Here is a 22,163-nt window from a genome sequence, read left to right on the forward strand (position 1 = left end):
GAATTTGGTTTTTTAGCTATCACTCCAACAACAATGGTTCATTACCTGAGTGATAGTTTTAATCATTTGAAATAGCTTGATCGTGCTGTGCCAAATTTCAAGGTTGGTTAATACATATGTGTGTGAAGAATTGTAGTTGTGAGGATACGGGTCCAAGAGCTTTTCCTGTGGAGGAGATTCATAAGATCACTGTGTTAGATATAAGATTGACTAATGCAAATAGGCCTGATGAAAATATTTTGTTTTGCAAAGAGGGAGAAAAAGGACGAATTGTGCTCGTTCCCATCGATCATGGGTATTGTCGTCCTGAGGATAAAATACATCATGTCTTCTTTGAAAGGAAGTCCTTGAATAATTGATGATGCTTGTTTTGGAATAACAGAAGTGGTTATGCCGATATATAAGGCCAATGAAATAGTGAATTGGGCCCTTCAGATTACTTATTGATTTGATTTAATAGATCAAGTAGTTTAGGGCTTGTGGACACACTACTTAGAGCTACATTGGATGCAAAATGTAAAAGACATTAAAAAAAACCAGACAAATGATGATAAGTAAGAATTTAAGTAATTAATAGGGCTGCTTTATTGATTCACCTCATAAAAGAGTGCTAAATGATTTTAATAACCTTAAATGAGTGTCTTGTACCTTCTTTCCTTCCATCCATATTCATATGATCAAATTTAAATTGCTAAATTTGACAAGGGATGTTTAATCAAACTTAAAACATGTTCCGCATGTGCTCCGATCTTTGTATCAAGCTCTTAAATGCAAGATTTGAGATAAAAAAGCTCAAGAACCTCGATGATGACCCTATGTATATAAATCTTAACCGAAGGGGTTCCCATATTTTTAAGATGCCTCCCAATACATTAAGCTTCTAAATGTGAGATATGAGAATGCTTCATGGATTGGCTAAAAACATTCAAACATCTTGACAATACCTCTAATCTATATGTTAAAACAAATTCCGCATGTGCTCCGATCTTTATGCCATGCTCCAAAATACAAGATCTGAGAATGCTTCCCAGATTCGCTAATTGTGTTCAAACACCTTGATGTGGCCGTGTTGAGAAAAGAAACCTCAATCAGAAGGGGACCTTGCCTTTCAAATATATATGAACACTGATAGAAAAATAAATATTTTAAAGTGATTGTAAAATCACCCTGATGATGACTGTGTTGAATGTAAATCTCAATTGGATGGGTTAATTCTAAAAGCTTATTACAATTCAAAATCCAATATTTATCAAATTTTAAACATTTATATGAAAGTTTAATCATAAAAAAATTAAAACTAAAATCAATCCACACTTCGCAACGGTTTGGCGAGGATGATGAATTAAAAATAACTTAAGCTCTCAAAGAGCAGACGTCTTGTGGAATGTATTACTATAATTCATTCTCAGTTGATTCATCGCCAACAGGGATGTGACATGTGCCCTATTGTAACACCTCATGGTATCCTAGGGGTGTCAATTTTTGACATGACCCGAAACACGACCAGGAAAAATCCGGGTTCGGGTCAACCCGTACCCGAAACGGGTCGGGTTCGGGTTGAACAAATCAACCCGTTTTAAAAATCGGGTCGGGTTCGGGTTGACCTAGCAACCTGAAATTGACCCGAAAACCTGAGATTGACCCAAAATTAGCAATTTTAGGTCAACTTCGGGTCATTCGTGTTAGGTCGGGTTGACCCGGACCCGAATCGGGTCGGGTTAGGGTTTGGAAACCTGACCCGTTTTTAAAAACGGCTCGGGTTCGGGTTGACCCGAACAGTGCCGGGTCAGTTCTGGGTTCAACCCGAACCCGACTCGCTGACCCGAATTGACACCCCTACGGTATCCCTAAATAGTACCATTGAGTTAACATGCATCACATAAACATTTATCCTTTCAAAAACATTTAATACAACTTTTATATCTAAAATTTCATATAAAACATCTAACCATAAGTCCATTTATACGTCAACGGAAGCATCTTCCAAATTAAATCCTCAATAAACACATTTACAGAGCGACTAAGGAAGTCCAAACAAACTCAAAGTAGTACAACATGTAAACTGCTTACTAACCTCAAAAGTAGATTTCAAACATAGAATAAACATTAACATATAATGTAAATACTTGCAGATTAGTCTTCTTACACATTTCCCTTTCCCTTTTATGTAACAACAGTCAGTAATAAACTACCGGTGAGCTATGAGACTCCATAAGTGATGCAACTTGGAATAACATTTAAATTGCAGGATTATAAAATTTAGAATATTGAAACATAAATAAAAGTTAAACTACTTGAGAAAACTTCATAAATTCTCATTTGACATCACCCAGTAATTACTCTTACATCCATACTGGATATCAATTTTACTCATTAAAATATTTGGCTACTCATTCATAAACATATTCATTGGAGCCCAGGTAAACCTGACATTATCGCCATTGAATTACATAGATGTCCTTTTTGCCTCTTTGGAGTCCCTTTTGCCTCACCTGCTTTGCATGTTTCATTTCTTTGGGGTCCCTTTCGCCCCACTCACCAAACAGTTTAATATATGGGTACCCTTTTGCCCCACCTGCATTGGTAAGTTATACATAAATTTTTAACCAAACTTTACTTTTAAATTGATATTCAGTACACTTTCCATATTCATTATCCACACTAGACTTATTGCATGCTTTCTTATTCCTTCATTATATAACATGATTATGCATATAATAAGTAAAGAAAATGATCTCTTTCCAAAACATTATCAATAAAGAAAATATTTAAATGAATATAATACACCTTGTTTTAAACTCACATAATTAATTTATGTAAGTGGTTAATCATACTTGAAAACTTGTAAGTATATTCTTTTCTAGGCCTTTCACAAAAGGTTGATCAAACATGCATAGTCTCAAATCATCTACTTTCATGACTACTTTCCAAAGTGCCATTATAAGCATTGTACATATCAAATGATAAGGTATATATTTCTTAAAAATATTTGTATCACTTACCTTCTTTCCGAGACGTCGGTTCCAATTCCCTAATACGCCTTCTACGATTATAAGTAACTTCAAAATCTCCCTTCTGCATATAATCTATGAATCCTAAAATTATAATTGATATACTTGCTTTAGGAACTATTATCAACTTTATGAAAATCTGAAAGACAACTACAAATATGATCATACAAACAATTTGCTTACCTCTTTTGTCTTCTCTCAATTTCCTTCTCCCTTCTCTTCTTCCTCTAAATTGCACACTTTACTTATAACATCATAACTCTTTTGGTTTCTTACTCCACTACGAAACAATTTTCCTCAATGTTAGAGATCTTCCACAGCCACGATTCTCTCACTGAAATTGTTCTTACACACCAAGCCAAATAGCCTAATAATTCCTTTGCCCCTACTCCCTGTACTGAGCCAATTCCCCTCCTTGCATGTGCCGATTTTCCTCTACAAGGGCTTCTGCGAACTGCACTGAATTTCACTGAACCAAGCTACAGGAAAATCAGCCTTGTTCCGCCTATTGCTACAGCAACAAAACAGCGATTTCTGCTACAGGCAATATCCGAATTTTTGCACTATGAGGGCTTGCGTGAAACTGCTTTATGCGGTTATTCTTTCCCATTCCACGGCAATATAGAGGGCCCACTTAACACTATTCCTCGTCATCTTATCTTCAAAACTTCTTTTGGAAATATCGATTCAATAAAAATAATAACTAATTATTAATTCTAATTAAAATTACTTTACTATTTTATCTAATAATCATAGCATAACAAAATATTTTAATTAAGTTTAGAAATAAATTTTTATACTTAATTTTATAGTTTAGACATACCTAATAGGCTAATAGAACCTTACACCTATTGATCGGGTGATTTTGTTGTAAAATGATACCACTATATTATGATCAGAATCATATGACTGCCTCTTCTAACTAAGTAGACCATGGACCATGACAACGCGGGATGATAGAATCATATGATCTTGATCGGGCCCGTCATCATTCCCCTCATGACCTGTTTTAAATACATAGTGATAAATTTCAAATCTTAAACTAAAAAATCCAATATTAAATTCAAATCCTATAATTGGAGCCATTTTTTTAGTAATTATTGTGACCTATTTAACAATTAGCCTTACTCGAAAGTTTTTTTTTTGTTATCAAGAGGGGTAATTAATTGTAGATGCTTGCGCCTATAAGAAATCAGAACTCAGATCATAAAGTCCTTGCAAAATTAGGGCGAAATCTCTGGGTAGTATCTTATCTAAAACCCAATCCGCATTATGAAAATCTACCTCAGACCTAAATTTGTTAAAACTTTCTCTGTCAACAAAAAAGTGTCTCAAAGAGGTCGGGCACGAATTTTCGGAGCACACTTTTAACTTCATCTGAAACTTTCTTACACGGTCCCACATTTTTATTTAGGATTTCCACCTGTATGGAAACTATGGTTCCTAATTTTTTATCATCTAGGACTGGTATAATTGGAACTATTTATAGCAGCAGATTTGTTATCGCTGAGCTTGTCTTCACTCAGGGTAGAAGAAAATAAGCATACCATTACATGGAGGTCTGTGAAGGCATGACTTGTATCGTTTCAACCGCAGTTTTTAACGTTTGATAGTTTGCTTTATGTGGAGGGATTTCTACTAGCAGTTACTGTTATTTATTTTTCCCTGCAACCCCAAACTCCTATGTATGCATTTATACATTTGTCGTATATAATCTTGTATTATTCCCAAAATTTGTCATATGAAATTTCTGTTTTGTATGGTTGAAATACACATGTTTTGGATTTTGTACAGGCTTTTTGTTCACTTGCATTAATATTGATGAAATTTTAAGCTTACTAATAGTTTTTGATTATAAGGTGCACATTACTTTTTTTTTACCTCCATATATTGTTTTTTTAAAGTTAAAGCCAATCCTTTAGTATCTATGCTGCTCTAGCATGTTCAATTGGTTGTCCCCTTTCCACTCTGGGGAGGTTTTTCATTGATTATGGTTTGAATTTGTACATATATGTTTTACTACATTAAGAAAATTTGGAGTGGTTGCTAAGAATGATATTTTTTAAGTAAATGCATATCTGCATCCTCAAAGGTCCTTTTCTATAAATTTTTATTACAGATTGGTAACGAAGAAAGAATCCATGTATACTATGCACGTGGGGAGGATGATCCAAACTTTTACCGTAGGTGTTATTGGCTTCTTGATAAGTATGTTCTGCTGATTCTTGCCTCTAAAAATTGTTCGCTACTTGTGTTCAAGGAATCTCATTATTGCTGACATTTTTATTAGAACCAGTATTTGTTGTGTAGTAACCACTCATCTCATTAATTGCCTTCTCATGTCACCGATGTTTTTATCTCCTGGTTAGTCTTAAACGCTTGTTTGTCGCAAAATGTTGTCTTTATATTTCTTAAAATATATAAAAGGTTTGTTCTTTAACGACTTATTAGCCTCTTGTTCATCTTTAGTTTCCTAAAGCTATCATCCATTTTCCTGAACTTGAACATGGCTGTCTCTAATTTGTGGTGTCAAGCTCCTGTTGACCTGCCTAATATAAACAAAAAGAGGAAAAGAGATCGTGCGTAGCTGTCCGAAGCCGTCCATCGCACATCGCTGGCACGTCGACGTCCCTTCTCCCACGATCTCGCACGACCCTCTTCCCGCGTTGCCCGCACGACGCATTTGCGTCGTTAAGTAGTCGAATAGAAGAGGCCGAAGGCCTCTGTTTCTGGCTTCCTCTCCCGATCCCATTTCTTTCTCTCGCTCTCTCTTCTTCCGGTGATCGGAAGTTAAGACAGTTTGATTGGAAGCGACAACTCGAGCTCGCTGGTTCGGGAGGTAACTTATTCCCGTTCGTGTCACTCCTCCAGCTCCTTGGACGTTCGACTACGCTCCATAGGCGACTTCCTCTTCCAGACGGAACGGAAGTTATGACATTTTGATCGGAAGTGGAACGGGAACTCGCCGGCTTTGAAATAACTTTCTTCCTTTCCCGTGGCTTCTTCGCTTCCTTCGTGGGCTCGACTTCGCTCCTCTCGACTTTCCCTTCTAGCAAGATCGGAAGTTACATATTTTGATCGGAAAGCCAACGGGAGCTCGTTGGTCGTGAAGTAACCTTCTCCCGTTCACGCCCTTCTCCGACTCCTTGTGGCCGATTGACTTTGCTCCTTCGATTTGATCCAAAGCGCCAACGGGAGCTCACCGACCGTGAAGGTGACTTTCTCCCTTTCCTGCACATTCTCGGCCAAATCCTTTTATCTTAATTAAAATTAATTTTAATTAATTAGTTTCTTAATTATAATCATTTTAATTAAAAAATGTTATTATAATTAATTATAATTAATTTTAATTATAATTAATTAATCTATTAAATTATATAATTAATTTTAAATTATTTATATTAATTAGTTATGATTAATAAAAAATCATAATTAATTATGTTAATTAAATATAAATAATTATATATTAATTATTTCTAATTAATTGTAATTAACAAATAGAGATGATTATAATTAATTAAATTAATAATTAATTACATTAATATAATTAAAAAAAAAGAAGAAAATAAAACATTTCGCCTGCCTCGATTCACGAACCACCGCCAGAGTCGCAAAGGTATATAATTCTAGTTAAATTCGTCCTCGACGTTTGCAGCGGACTGGGGAACCACCTATACGCGCTCTTGTAGCATGGTGGGAGGGAGGCCCAGTGCGAAGCATACGACGGGCGGGTAAGCCTATACACGCTCTTGTAGCGTGGTGGGGACGGTCCTCGGCCTCGACCTCGACACCGACACCGCCGACACTGCTACGAAAGGTATGATTTCCGAAATCCCATTCTCGACGTTTGCAGCGGACCGGGAACCACCTATACGCGCTCTTGCTAGCACGGTAGAGGGAGCCCGGTTGCGATGCATACGATGAGGAGGAGACCTATACACGCTCTTGTAGGTCGGTGGGGGAGAGTCACTGTTGTTCTGGTACGTCACTGCTGTTTGGTACGGATATGCTGAATGCCCCATACACGCTCTTGTAACGTGGTGGGATAAAAATTTGTAACGGCCGCGGTGTCTACGGCAACCTACCATACACGCTCTAGTAGCGTGGTGGGAAGGCCTAGCTCCCAATTTCCCAAACGGGGGATATGCAGGGGTGCTTGCCGAAAAATTTCACTGAAATCTACAAAGACTTGAACAATTTGAAAATCTTCTTGGGGCAACATTATATTAGATCTGTACTTGAACAGAAGAGCACAGAATTGAACTAAAATGAGCAGAGGACCTGTACGATGATCAGTGAACTTGTGGATCTAATTTAGAACAAAATCTAAATAGTTTCTAAAGGTCAAAATCAAATGAAATAAAATCAAATTGGAATCAGACTCAAACCAATTTGAACCTACACTTGAATTCAAAGGACTGCAGGGGACTTGAACAAGACTAGAACATCATACAAAGACTTTGATTTGGACTGGATCCGAATCCGAATAAAGCAGTTGAACTCGCACTTTGAACTCAGACTATACGACATCAAGTGGGGACTTGTAAACTTGATGAATCAAGTCTGAATGAAACTGAATTTGGATCAAAACACATGCAAAGATCAAAGTTTGGATCACACACGGGAAACTCAAACTACAAGACCTTGAATACAACGAACTCCTACAATAGTTCCTACGAGGTCAAATAGCACCACACTTTCAAGGACAACGAGGAGATTCAAGCATGAGTTGAACTTGAACTCGGGCCGATTGGAATTACATAGAATTTGGGACTTGGTGAATGAACCAATCAGAGTTTAATGCACAGTTCTCTAAATTAACAAGTTACAAGGGGGATGAAAATCCTGGTGCACCACGAAAGATGTGTTAATTCCTATAACATCCCTACAAGTGCCTGTTGATTGAGATGACGATACGGGAGACCAATTATGGAGGATCCGCCCCCTACAAACAAGTACAATCAAACCACCTGAGATTGGTGAAAGGTGGTTTCAATACAAAACCAAGGGCTCTCTACAATACCGCTAGGGGGTCGTAAGTAACAAACGGATCCCTACAAATGAGTACAAATCACTTTGTGGTAACAACAGTGTATTGAAGAACAACGAATCACTGTGGACCAAAGTACAGATATCACCTACGACAGCGGTGACCAAAATCTCCAACTATGTCGAGTACAAGAGCGACTCTATATACAAAAAGGACACCCCCTGGCAGAAGGAGGAAATGTTTGAACAAATTAGAACCAAACTTCCATGTGTTCTCAAAGTCTCTTTTTAGTTCTATAATTAAGAATTGAACAGTTCGGGTGTTCACAAACACCGAAAATAACAAGTTTCATTACACGAAGATCCCAAAAGGATTCTCCCCAAATCAGTAGTCATTGACTCAAAGTTCAGAAAAAACCTTCCCCTGGTGAATTGAGAAAGGGGGAGTCAACATCAAAATCCAACGCCACGATCTGCAAACACTTATGAAAGCAGGCAGAAAGGCGTGTATAAGATTTCAAGGAAATGTTGTGCATTCAAAATGACAAATACATGCACAACTACAATATTTCAAAATACCCCTACACGTGCACCGTAGTTTGTATACACATACGGTACACAAGGTGGTAAATACAATCTCAACCCGCATGGGCCCTGGCGAGCGTGTTATTGGTACACACGTGACGCCTATGGATGCTACGCGGGTTGACAAGTGAATTCAAGTTCGAATCCGATCCTTCTATACGGATCAATAGAAGTCGACAAGATTCGAACTACCTAACAAAATACACGGTTGTAGCGACCGGTGTATTTGTTTAAATACATTCTTTTTAGGCCTTCAAGAAAAAAAAAATCAAGAAAATTCATAAACAAAGGCATGAAGCCTACGAAACCCGATCCTCCTAAGTAGTAATAGGAGTAGACAGGGTTCGAGATATTGAATAAATATACGGTCACGAATGTGATCGGAATATTTTTTTTAATGCATTCATATTCGGCCTTCAAGGCCTAAAATCAAGAAATTATAAACAAAGGCACAAGCCTACGAGAAACCCGATCCTCTATCGATAAGTTGATAGGGTCGACAAGGTTCAATCGAATGGAAATGACCCCCAAACACCCCGATGATGGCCGTGTTGATTTCCTATCTCAACCGGAGGGGTTAATTTCAAGCATTTTCAAATGCATCCCAAAAGTCCATTCAAAATCCAAACTCCACAAATCCCAAATTCTAAAATATTTAAAAATTGAAATCTACCATCAACACTCAAAGCTAAATTCCACCCTCCGCAATAGTTTGCCGAGGTGGACAAATTTAAAAATTACTTCAGCTTACAAAGAGCCAAATGCCTAGTCAAAAATATTATTAGGATCCATTCTCAAATAGTCTCCTGCCAGTAAGGACGTGGTACGTGTCCTCTAACCGGCGGTCTGCCGCCAAATGGCACCGCAGGATAAACGGTTACGATGACCCGGGGCCTCTGAACTGAGTGATTTTGTCGCCAAATGGCACCACAATATACCGGTTATGGCCAGAGCCAATACGCTCTTATTGGCATAAATCATTGAGATATGAATCAATAGGTATGATCGATAGGGCACAAAGCCCTCTGCAAGCTAAGTGGATTTAAATTTGTCTCCTTAGACAAACATCAACCCCGGTCTACAAGATTTCCTTGGACGAAGCAACCCATGGCTGCTGACAAGGATCCTTCTGTCAGGTTGGGTCGACTACCTCCTCTGACTAAGTAGACCAGGGACCACGATGGCCCGGGATGACGGAACCATGGGATCTTGATCGGGTCCATCATCCATTCCCCCACCATCCGCTTTAAGTGCTAGATGGTGCAATTTCTATTTTAATAGCAAAATCTCCAAATTCCCAATTTCCAAATCCAATTTCTACCAATATCCAAACCCATTGCTGCTACTATATGTTGGATAACACGTATACTATACGTATCTGATTGACGACTAGCCTTAATCGAAAGTTCTCTCTCGTGATCGAGAGAGGTAATTAACTATAGGGGCTTGCGCCTATAGGAAACCAGAACTCAGATCATAAAGTCCTCACAAAATGAGGGTGAAATCTCTGGGTAGTGTCTTATCTACAAACCCATCTGCCTTCCAAAATTTACCCCGGAACTTAGTTCGTTAAAACTCCCTCGCTCAAATAAAATAAAGAAAAAGCGCGGCGGGGAGGCCGGGGCCGAATTTTCGGAGCCCACAGCTCCAGCCCTACTCAGTAAATGGAGTCAGTAACATTAGCATTAAGAAGTTGACCATGAGGGTTTTAATTCTTGTTTGGATCAAGGACAGTGTGACCTCTATAATTTTAAAATTCTTTAATTAGGTTGCACTCTATATTAAAAAGATCTGATGTTTGTTGAAAGAGGTGCGGGGGTCTATAATTGTTTGATTTTGCCTTTCACTTGTTGTTGGAGAATTTTTTGCATCCTCAAACGGATTGCATATTTTATAATCGAGTATGACATAAGAATATGATATATTACCCGAAGAGTAAAAATACCATTTCCTTATAGACTCAATAATAAAATTTACAATTATTAACAGAGATTCCCCCACTCGATGTTTGGTCAAGCGGTGTTTATTTATTTCTGGGGTACAGACGTCCCATAGGGGCAAGCCCCTATGGTTAATTACATCCCAAACTTTGGTTTAGGAAAACTTTTGATTAAACTAGTGGTTTTGCTTTTCTTGGAAGTCATTTTAGACATTGGCTAAAGTTTGCTTTTTTTTGTTTTAAAATCTGTGAAAGTCTTGGTTAAAGGGTTTGGTCCTTTAGAATTTCAAGGAAGAGGTTGATTAACTTAGAATCAGATTTTTGGGAATGAAAGCCAAAAGAGGTGAAGTAGGGGGGCACTTGATTCTGAGATGAAACTCAGAGGTGCCCAAACTATCTTATGTTGGGCTTTACATTTTAACAACCTACTTTTGGGTTTAAGTTGATATTTTATTAGAAGATTGGGGCTTACATTCCAACAACGCTTGTTGGAGGAATTGCCCGAAGGATGGGGCTTATATTTTAAGTGGAAGGATTTTTCAGAGTATGAAGCCATATGAGAGCACTACGAGATGATGAGGAGATGGTTTCTATCCTTCCATCTTGAGGATAAGATGCGTTTTGTTATTATTATTATTTTTTTGGTGTGTGTGTGGGGGTATTGATATGCTCGAACTAGCTTAGCCGAGCCTAGGTCGAACCTGCCATATGGCTGGGCGGAACTAGTGGTAGCAAGAAGGGGAAGTTCAGACCCCTGTGTGGGGCCTAAGGAACTTATTATTCATTATATGAGGAGGAATCAAGGGGAGTTGTTTAGGAAGGTTTTCTAATTGTATTCATGTTGTTTAGGAATGTTTTAATTGTTTAAGAAGGTTTTCTAGTTGTATTTTTGTTGTTTAGAAATGTTTTGATTGTTTTGGAAGGTTTCCTAATTGTGTTTATGCTGTTTAGCAAGGTTTAAATTATTTACGAAGGTTTCCATATTGTGTTTATGCTGTTTAGGAAGATTCCAATTGTGTTTATTGTGTGTAAGGGCTATTTAAGGGGTAGTTTTATCTGGGGTTATCATGAGATATGTGTTGTGTTTATTTTCTAGGGTTTGGTGTGAGTTTCCTAGTGGCGGCTAGGGTTTGTGGGAGAGCCGATCTACCTCTCGTATAGTTGGTCAATTGTATTTTTCAATATTGTTGAAGAAGTAGTAAAAAATCAGCCCCCATATTTGTATTCCTGCATTTTTCGTCTACCTATTTTGCTGTTTTTACTTCCAAGATGCATCCGATATCCATGGTGTAAATTAAGGAAGATATTTATAGAATTATTTGGTTGTATCTGTTGTGACGAGGTTAACAAAATTTCTTAGATTTCCTTTATGTAAACTAGAGATTTTTATTCACGAATTTGGATTTAGCGACAAGCTTAATATGTCAATGCTTGCTATGCCTTTTATTAACACAGAATGGGCAGAAGTTATGTGGATGAGTAGTTGTGTCATTCACTGCCTAAAAACTGAACAGTTGCACTGGTCTTGTTTAATGCTAGATATGTGGGGAAGTGTTTGGGGATGTGGAATTGGGTTGGTTATGCCTGTTGATCATCTCATATGGTTGTCTGGTTCTTACCGAGTCAAGCATCGATGTTCTAGAGTCATGTAGATTCTTTGGACTGAGTGAATTATGGTTTGTGTTATTAATTTGGTTTGAAATGATTGGTTCTACATTTGCATCCCATTCTATTGAATAAAATTAACTTATGATGAGATCTTAGTACTTGTATTCACATGTTTATGGTCTTGATTACATCTTGGAGGTGAGTGGATTTGCAACCCACAGAAATGCTCACTAAAGGATCCATATAAGATATTTCCTACATTTTTCTCGTGACCTCAGGACAAAGAAGGTTCTGACATCTTTTTTGTGGTTTTGTAAGGTAGGGTGATAAGCTACTTGTAAAAATTTATGAAGAAATATTCTTGTGGTATTGGCTTGGAAAGGCTGTATCCTTTTAGGTGGTCAACAAAATTCAGTATTTGATCTTATCTAACATTGTGTGTAGGACTATCATGGTCTTAAATTTGACTAGGTGCTCAAAATTGGTATGTCAACCCTCTGCATGAGTCCAACTGTAGAACTTTTAACATTGGGGCAACAATTTGTTGAGGATGTTAGCAACGAATATTGATGTGGCAGGCTGTGCAACAATTTGATAGGAACACCGTGTTGTACAACAATTTGCATCCTTTTTTGATGGATGTTTGGACACTATCATGGTCATTCATCGATTACCTTTTGCTGACTAGGAGCCAAGCTTTTTTGTGGATATCTATTTTACCTCTATTCTTCCTTTTGACAACTTTGAAACTTAGGTCATGTTTTTTGACTATGATGCATCGATACACCTATTTATGGAGGTATGTTGTATTAGACACATGTTGGACACAGACACCCGCCTGATAAAAAGCTCGGGCACGTGTCAGACATGACAAAAATATGTCCAATTAAAATAATGATTATCTAATTCTATTTTATATTACTATTATTTGAAGATATTATCAGCTTCTAACCTCTTTCGTCTCTCCGCAAGTGACCACCCCACCTGTATCCTTCTTCTCAAAGTAAGCAAGTTTAGGGTGTCATGTTTGAGTCAAGTTTGTAAGTCTTTGTTTGTAAGTCGTTTTATTATATAAAGTTGTGTTTTATAGTATTTATGTTCTTTTAAGCATTTTATATCTTTATTCTATCATCCTAGAAAGATTTTGTTTTTTGTGATAAAAAATTTGGGCCCCATCCCAAATTTTTGATTGCATTAACAGTTTATGTTTATGTTTTTGATGTTATACTAGACATTTTATGCTTGCTTTTATTTTGATATTATAAGCTATAAGACTAATTATGATGTTTATTTAATATTTTTTTGTCATTTTAAATATCATGCTTTGATTGATTTCTTAATTTTAATGCATGATTTATAAATTATAATGTCGTGTCTACCCTGTACCTGTGTCCTGTACTTTAATAATTGGCGTATCCCATATCCGTATCATGTTGTATCGGTGCTGATGTGTCTGCATTGGTACACCATAGGTTTTTTGTCCATATTCTTATATTAAATAATCCTATATCAGCGAAGGGGGCTGAGGTCTTGTCCTCATATACTTTACTTTACTTAGACGGTTTGCATTTGGTGGGATCCGTGGTTTTTCATTATAGATTTTCTGAATCTCTTTTCTTCTGGTTGTTTTTGGATATTCTCAGTCCCTAGTATGTTTCTGAACTATTGAAAGTGTAAGATTTTGTATGGAAATCACTTTGTGGTCCTCACCACTTGAGAGCCTTGTTTCCTTATTTTGGTATGTTGTTTCTTATCATATTTATATTTTTCTACTTTAACACTTATAAGTATGTATATATATGTATATATGTATATATATATATATATATTTTCATGCTTAATCTTGCTAAAGTTTATTTCCTTGAATTACATTGCATGTAGTTATGATAAATCCCTATGCTACTTTCTAGCTTACAAGCTTTAAGCACTTTTGTCAGCTAACTTGTTGTTTCTTCCTCAGGAAATTGGAGCACATTGTTCTGGTTCATTATCGCCAAACTTTGGAGGTTTATCTGTGTTCTTTTTGCAATTTATGACGAATTGATTCATCAATAATTTAATGCATTTGCAAGTTATATTTATAATTCTTTTTGTATGTTGTTCTTCAATGTCAAGCATGAGCTTATGGCTAGATGGATTTATATTTACTTAATATTGCTTTGTAACCTTTAGGACAAGAAAAGTTGATGTTCTGAATTGGTTTTTTAATTTCTACATATCAAACTACTTGAAGATGACATTTTTAGCCTCTTAATCAACATGTATCATTCAAAGCAAAAGATAAGCAAAACAAGAATTAAATAGAGGCAAGAACAAACTATCTATCAATCACTACTCCTATCGTAGATGAAGTTCCACCACAGGGTTTTGAAATCTATGTTAATTGCAACAAATTTGGAAACTCCATAACCAAACAATGTAGGGATTTTTACATACATAACACTTGCAATAATTGAAAATACATATTTAACACGCAAAATGTTGTAATTACTTATATACCACATAAAACCTCTTTTTTTCTCAATTTTATCACTTCGTTTACGCCCTGTCAAAAATTCCGCCCAGCGTCGTCTTCCATTTCATTCGCTGGAAGGAAATCGTCGAGCAATTTAAGCTTCATAATTCTTTTCTTGTCAAATGCAATGTGTGCAGAAGGCATCAACACTGCAATGTGTTTGAGAGTTTCATCCCTTCTCATTTCCTCTCTTTCTCTTTTCCCAACCCTCTAGCTTCTCCAGGAAACCCCTACGCCGATACCCTCCAAGTCGTCATCTCCCTTCCACATCGAATCCTTCTCATCGCCTGATTGTGATGATTAAATTATGGCTGGAGGCGTGAGATTGGGTATTTTCCACCGCCGCCGGTCACTTCTAGCTCCTTTTTTTTGTCATCTCCTAAACTTACCATCTCACGCCTCGTCCTCACTTAAGGAAGTGATTCGTTGCCTCCTTTAGGGGCAGATGAAGCAACATGTGAAATCAGCTCCCTCTGATAAGATGAATGGCTTCTGTGCCAACAAGAATACAGCAACAGACAAATTACTATAAACATTAGGAGGGCCGTTTCTGCCACAGTATACTTCCAAGTGTTCTTGCTTTTGAATGAGCTGGAGCTTGAATTAATTGTTAGCGGATTTAGTTGTACATTTACATAACCTAGCAATAACAACGAAACAAACAAAAAATTCAACTTTCTTAGCGGATCTAGCTGAAGACAAAAAAATCAACTTTCTTAGCGGATCTAGTTGAAGAAGCATGACAAAGGAGAGAAATTTCGTTACCTTGCCGATGAGATTGTTTTTAATTCGACAACAACAACATTGTCGTTAAGGAGGAGAAGCTCGGAGCGTGCGACTCTATCTGAAGCACTTAGGCCTCAACAATGAGGAAATGGAGAAAATGAAAAAGCAAACCTAAAGAATGTGGGAGTGGAAGGCACGAGATGACCTGATTTGGCGAAGGGAGATGGGAGTTTTAACCGGAGGTAACAGAGTGTTATTTTAGATGAAGAGAATGGTATTTAGGTGGTAGATAAGTAAATATTATAGTTTAGGTGTTAGATATGTAAATAGAATAGTTTTAGGTGTTATGTATGTAAAAATCCCAACAATGTAATAGGAGAGATGAAGTAATAATATGTGTTGCTTGCTAATGGAAAGCTGGAAAATGCAATGAACGCTTCCTCAATTTAAATATAGCGAACAAATAACAAGTTAGCTCAAGAAATAGATCCTTAATGCTCAAATCTTATTAAGCCTCTCAAATACTCATAACCGAAAATGTCATTGAGTTTGTATTGTTCATTTCCAGCAAATACATGCAATACTCATCTTCATGAATATATCAATTTGAAATAATAATTCGCTAATACCTGCAAGGGGATTCATTTGATATTTACAAAAGGATGAATTCAATGATCCAATGATAATTTTTGCCTTATCGTGCTGGAATAAATATATGCATATATATATCAAAAATATGCATAATGTATACTAACTACAACACGCCTGCAAAGCCACAACACACGTTGCCCACGTCGTTACATCATGGTCGAAATAACTGTCAGCCTATACGTGTATAATAGAGTAAAGGAGAATGAGCATATTTTTTTACATTCCCACTTACGTTCTGATTCAATCGAAATTCTAGTTTTTTGGTTTTTCTTCTCTCGTGATTTCGAGCTTCTCGTTTGTCTCTGATCTGAAGCTGATTACAAGAAACACGATCTGTCTACGATCCTCTTGTGTGAGATGTCCTGCTCGATTCCAAACCTACGATCGCAAGCAAAGCGCAACCGACGATCTCCTCATGTATTTGATCGTCCCGAGCGAACACCTCCCAATATGTGAATAGCCTGCATTGTTCTCCTTCTCTATAGGTCTGAATCTTTCAAATACCTTGCTCTTGTCTGGTTTCACTCATGCGAACAGCCAGCACCCAGCGTCCGCCCCTTTCCTCCTTGCTTAAACAGGTCATACATTAATGGCTTTCACTTGTCCATCTCAGACGCCAATTCCGCCTGCGTCGGAGCTCACTCGATTCACGCGAACAAAGACTTGAGTCGGTCCTTTCAGTTCGTTCCACACGCCCAATATATTCTCAATTTGGAACAGTTAGAGGAATTTTATGTATATGATTATTATAATAATTATAATTATATGCATATAAATAATATATGTACAACAATTTATAATAAAAATAAATAATATATATATAAAGAGCAAGAAGCACTCAAACTCCAAATCGAAGGATGTCCCAGGGTTGATTTGCTCCCCCGAAGCTCTTGGTCGTCGATTTGAAAGGGCAAGTGCCCTCCGCTACCTCCCATCACGGGGATGGTATGTCGGGAGGCTGACGAAATTTTGTCAAAAGACTAGTAAATTTTCAAACGGAAAGTTTCATTAATTAATTTTCTAGGTGGCTAAGAGGTAGGGAGCCCTTGATTTTGAAACTTAAGGATCATGATCATCCAAATAGTAGTTCTGATGTAGGACCCAAATTTTTGCTAGAAAAATAAAACCTTTCTAGAATATAAAAAACATAAAAACTAGACAAATTAAACAAACACAAACTTTTACTTATATAAAATAAAAGACTTACAAACTTGACACTCAAGCGACTCAAACAAGACACCTTACAACTCTTACAAACGACTCAAACAAGACGAACACCTAAAGTTGCATTTCTTTGAGAAGAAGGATACAGGTGGGGTGGCACTTGCGGATAGAATAAAGAGGTTAGAAGCCAAGACGAAGGAGGAGAAGCTCACAAGCTTTCCTAGAGGAGGAGGAGAATAGAACAAGCTCGCAAGATTTTCCACGAAGAAACCCGCAGGTTTAGGCTCCAAAAATCACTCACATATCACACTAAAACATCCACAAAACATCTTATCTTTATAGACAAGAGGGGGGAATACAAACAGCCCCAAAACATTAATTTAAGCTTATTTAAATAGGGAATATGAAAAGCCAACATTCAACACTAGGAACAAAGCACCAAAGCCACGGAAAAGCCCCCCATCATCCATGGGAAACAGCCCATCCAGGGATTCAAAGAGGCAGCCGCGGAAACCCAAGAGGCCCGCACGGAACCGAGGCACCAAAGCACGGGAAAGGCCACCCAGCAGCCAACCGGGAAAGCCAAGGAGCCAAGTACGGAAAACAACCAACATAGGAAATCCAAAAGCCATTTTGGAATCCCAAGGGACAACTCAGAATTTTAAGAGATAAAACTATAAATAAAAAACTACATAAATAAGATAATAAATAAACTAAAACCTAGCTAATAATGAGCTAACTTTTAGTTCAATAAATGAACTAAAAACCAGCTCATAATGAGCTAAATTTTAGCTCAAAATTTATTGAGCTAGCAAGCTCAAGGGAAGTCAAAACCAAATTTTTTTGGGTTTGATTTGACCCCCCCCTTTGCCTACATCAGGCTCCCCTTCTTGAGGACTCATCTCCCGATGAATTAGCTTTTGTTTTCTTCCGAGGAGGTGAAGACGGAGCATCCAATTCTTTAATTTTTTCTTCATATTTCTTCAGGATCTCTTCTCGTTCTTTCAGAAATTGAAGTTTGTACAGTTCATACTACTGAGGATTTGATGATTTTGATGGAATCCATCTCTTCAATTTCATCTGGCTTGCTTTCTTCGATCTTTTTGTCCTTTTCCATTTTTAAAAGAAAGACTCAACAATAAACTTGACTCAAATAAAGACTCAACCTAAAAAACTTAGACTCACATGACTCACAAAACTCACACAACAAGACCTGACTTGACAAACAACTTAAAAATCTAGGACTTCCTAACTTGCTCTGAAAAGCATAAAAACTAGACAAATTAAACAAACACAAACTTTACTTATATAAAATAAAAGACTTACAAACTTGACACTCAAGCGACTCAAACAAGACTCGAGGGAAGTCAAAACCAAAATTTTTTGGGTTTGATTTGACCCCCCCCTTTGCCTACATATCAAGTTCTAAAGAGATTTACAAATTTGAAGTATTCCTTCTACAATTGATAGCTAATAAGTAGCTAAGGGAAGAAGTTGGAGGCATTGAATCAAGATTTATGAATCGGATTGCAATGCATCAGCATGTGAAAATGATAAATATAATAGATGAAAATATGACACTATCGGCTACGACTTATGAGCAAGCTAGATAGGCCATAGAAACATGGTTAACTGGCATCGTTCTCTCAATTGGCAAGGTTTTAACTATAAATCAGATTTCCACCATGCTCAGAGTGACTTATATGCCTTCAATCAGTGGATAGCCACCACCTTAGAACAATTAATTAGTCAATTTAAAAATTAAATTACTTCATCTAATTGAGTAGTTTAATTAATAAACTAATTAATCTAAAATTAAACCTCACAACTAAATATGGTAATTAATTGACCTAATTGACTAATCAACACTTTAATTTAGAATTTAATATTCCAAATTAATGGAGCTGATTAATTCTTAACTAAGTACTAAACCAATTAGTAATTTTAATTGAATCGAGCAAAGGAATCTTAATTAATTATATTAATTAATCAATTAAAAATATTAATTGATAATTAACTAATTAAATAACGAATCATTTAAAAATAACAGAACATATAATGGGTTAATGATTAAATTAATATTAAGACTAAAATTAAAGCTCAATTAATTTCAATAATTAATAAAATTAAAGTTAAGAAATAACCAGAAATAAAATACTTTTTTAAATTCCCAAGATAACTAATTAAGTAAATGAAAGATTTATAAAATCAAATCATTAATTAAAATTAAAACTTGAATCAATTTAATGAACAATTTAATTAATAATATAATTAAATTGAGCAATTGACACTTAAAAATTTAAAACCTTAACCAAATAAATGAGCCAATTAAAATTTTAATTTAAGTTTTAGTTAATCAACCTAATTAATTAAAACAATCAATCAAAAATCCAATTTTAAGCTAAAGTTAAAATTGATTAAAACTCAAATTAAAAATAAATCAAAGCTTAAATTAATTTAAATGGAATCTTTAATCAATGAAATTTAAAGAGCAAATTTAAATCATATTTGTTTTAAATTAAACATTTAACATTCACTAAATTAATTGATCAAATCAATTTAAATAATTAAATACATTTAATTAATGAGTTGAGCAATTGATTTTAAATTAAAACTTAACTTCAATTAAGAATTGTTTTAATTAATTAATCTAATTAATTAATGCAATTAAAAAAAATAAAAAAAATGTAGAATTAAATGTTCCACTAATTGATTATGAACAACTCATATTAAAACTCAAACTCCTACAGTATTCCCGGGATGATGGAACCATAAGATCTTGATCGGGTCTATCTTCATCCACTAGAATTGGGGTTTAGAACATTCATATACTGTTGCACACATATCTGTACTTCATGTGCAGACTAAATATAATTTTATCCTTAATCGAGAGTGCTCTTCATACGTTAGAAGGGGTAATTATATCAGCGCCTATGCTCGTAGAAAGTAGAATAAACCCTGACACTACTCTTTTGGAAAATCAGGTTAAATTTTAAATCCAATCTTCCTATGGGAAAATAAGGAGACCTTAAGCTTGTGAGAGCGAGGCTCACAAAGATATATTTTTCCAGAGCTAACAATACCTTATTCCTTTTAATATTTTCATGTATGTATTATGATTTATTCTATTCATATCATATTCCTTTATATATGCATATCAATTTGTATAAACAGCTTATATATTTGTATATATCATATTATAATATTGATTGCTTAATATTCTTCTACATATTGCTTAATAAGTACTTTAGAATTTAATCTATACAAAGGCATGACTCAGTATCAAATTATTTCATTAAAGTATATTAGGAAAAAGCTATTATAAAATAAATGTAATCACCTACTTTACTTCTCTTTCATGTGTTGACACTTTTTTAAATTCCTTCTAACTTTATAAGACCTTTTTTAATGCAACACCTAAGGTCACATACACAATTACATGAATCTGCACTGTTATCTTATAACTATATTTTCATTAATTTCAATTAATTCACCATTTTTATTTTAAAAGCATACCTAAATTTCTTTAGGAATCTTTTCTTAATTCCGGTGCTTTGCCACAGCTCTGCAGTTAAATTTTCTTTTTTGTCCAAAATAGCACTAACTTGAATTAGAAATTGTTAAACCCAAAATCTTGAAGAAATTAAATATTATCAAATTATTATCAAACATGTTAGATGTCATCAACTACAATATATCAAATGTCGAACTTTTCTAAACTAACAAATTATATTTCTGATTACATTGCATATAGTATTCCTTGAAATTTGTCGAATTTTTCATTTAAAAAACTTGCATCTTTTGCGTCAAATTTGCTTCTTTCTTGTTGAGCTAAAATCATATGAATCACGGTGTATTATTTCTTTCTTCTTGTTGATTAAAACAACATATTGCTTAATAAAAATTAGCAAATCCTAAATTCCTCTTAAAAAATTTCCTTACTCTTCCTCCTGCATCTCTCTGTCAAGCACATGAATTACTCTTTCTCCTTCACCTAAAGAACAAAAAATAAAACTATAAATTACTTTCCTATTTTTGGCAAAGGAAATATATACTGTTGCACGCACACTATATTTTTATCCTCACCTAAACTCTTCTCTCTCTCCTTCTTACTTTTCTCCCAAAACTGAGAAATGTCGGGCATTTACCCACCAAAGGATGTTGCAATTCGACAGACCGACCATCTATTTTGATGATTGCAAATATTATTGGATGAGTATTTTCTTATTCTTGTTTTATACATTAGATAATTTTCATGCATATTACTAACCATTTCAGGAAGAGCATACATCGAGCAACTTTGAAGATTCAAGATTTATGATAGTGTAGCGTTAATATATAAGTTAGTTTGTGTTTAGCATGTCTGTACTTTTTATTTTTCTTGTGTCATTTTCTGTATTATGTGTATGTTTGCTAAGCAATCAAGCACATATTTATAAGGGGGAGAGAAATTGAATACTTAAATTTTTTTGTTAATCGTATCGTGCTATCTATATCATAATGTACGATCAACATTGTACTATACAATTTGTTCAAAACTTCAAATAGAAGTTAATTCAAATGTTTAATAAATCAACAACGACAACAACATCAAGCCTTTATCCCACTATGTGGGGTCAGCTTACGTGAATCTTTTTTCTCCATTGTGTCTTATTAAGAGTCAAATTCTCATTTAAATTGAATAAAAAAGTTAAATTTGAAAATTCAAAATTTCACTGATCGTACTTACGAACCATTTCATACTGTCTGAACATTAATTAAAATTACCTAATCTATTCCCGAGAATTAAGGAATTGAATCAGGTTCATATCACTCGCTCGCCTGCTTTGCTCTCATCCGCAATCGTCTGCTCTCTTGCTTTAGAAGACTTGTTCAATTGAACTGGTCCAGTTCTAAAAATTTCTCCTTATAAAAATTTAGTTATCCAAATTTAAATTAAAAGTAAATAAATATAAATGTAAATTAAAAGACATAC

At 35.5% G+C, this 22,163-nt stretch overlaps 1 protein-coding gene across 2 annotated transcripts in view; it reads left to right on the forward strand.

Moving 5' to 3' along the window:
• Positions 1–21,680, forward strand: part of LOC110095556 (calmodulin-binding transcription activator CBT) — a 65,990-nt gene extending 44,310 nt beyond the window's left edge. Inside the window, exons 3-5 of one of the 2 annotated variants that reach the window (XM_020821150.2) lie at positions 5,131–5,219; positions 14,093–14,138; positions 21,467–21,680. In XM_020821150.2, coding sequence (XP_020676809.1) covers positions 5,131–5,219; positions 14,093–14,138; positions 21,467–21,517 — 186 coding nt within the window. In that variant the 3' untranslated portion in view covers positions 21,518–21,680. The remainder of the gene's footprint in view (positions 1–5,130; positions 5,220–14,092; positions 14,139–21,466) is intronic. The other variant, XM_020821149.2, reaches the window with a different exon arrangement.
• Positions 21,681–22,163: the final 483 nt, after the last annotated feature.

This window comes from Dendrobium catenatum, unplaced genomic scaffold, assembly GCF_001605985.2.
Source record: "Dendrobium catenatum unplaced genomic scaffold, ASM160598v2 fragScaff_scaffold_1125, whole genome shotgun sequence".
NCBI lineage: Eukaryota > Viridiplantae > Streptophyta > Magnoliopsida > Asparagales > Orchidaceae > Dendrobium > Dendrobium catenatum.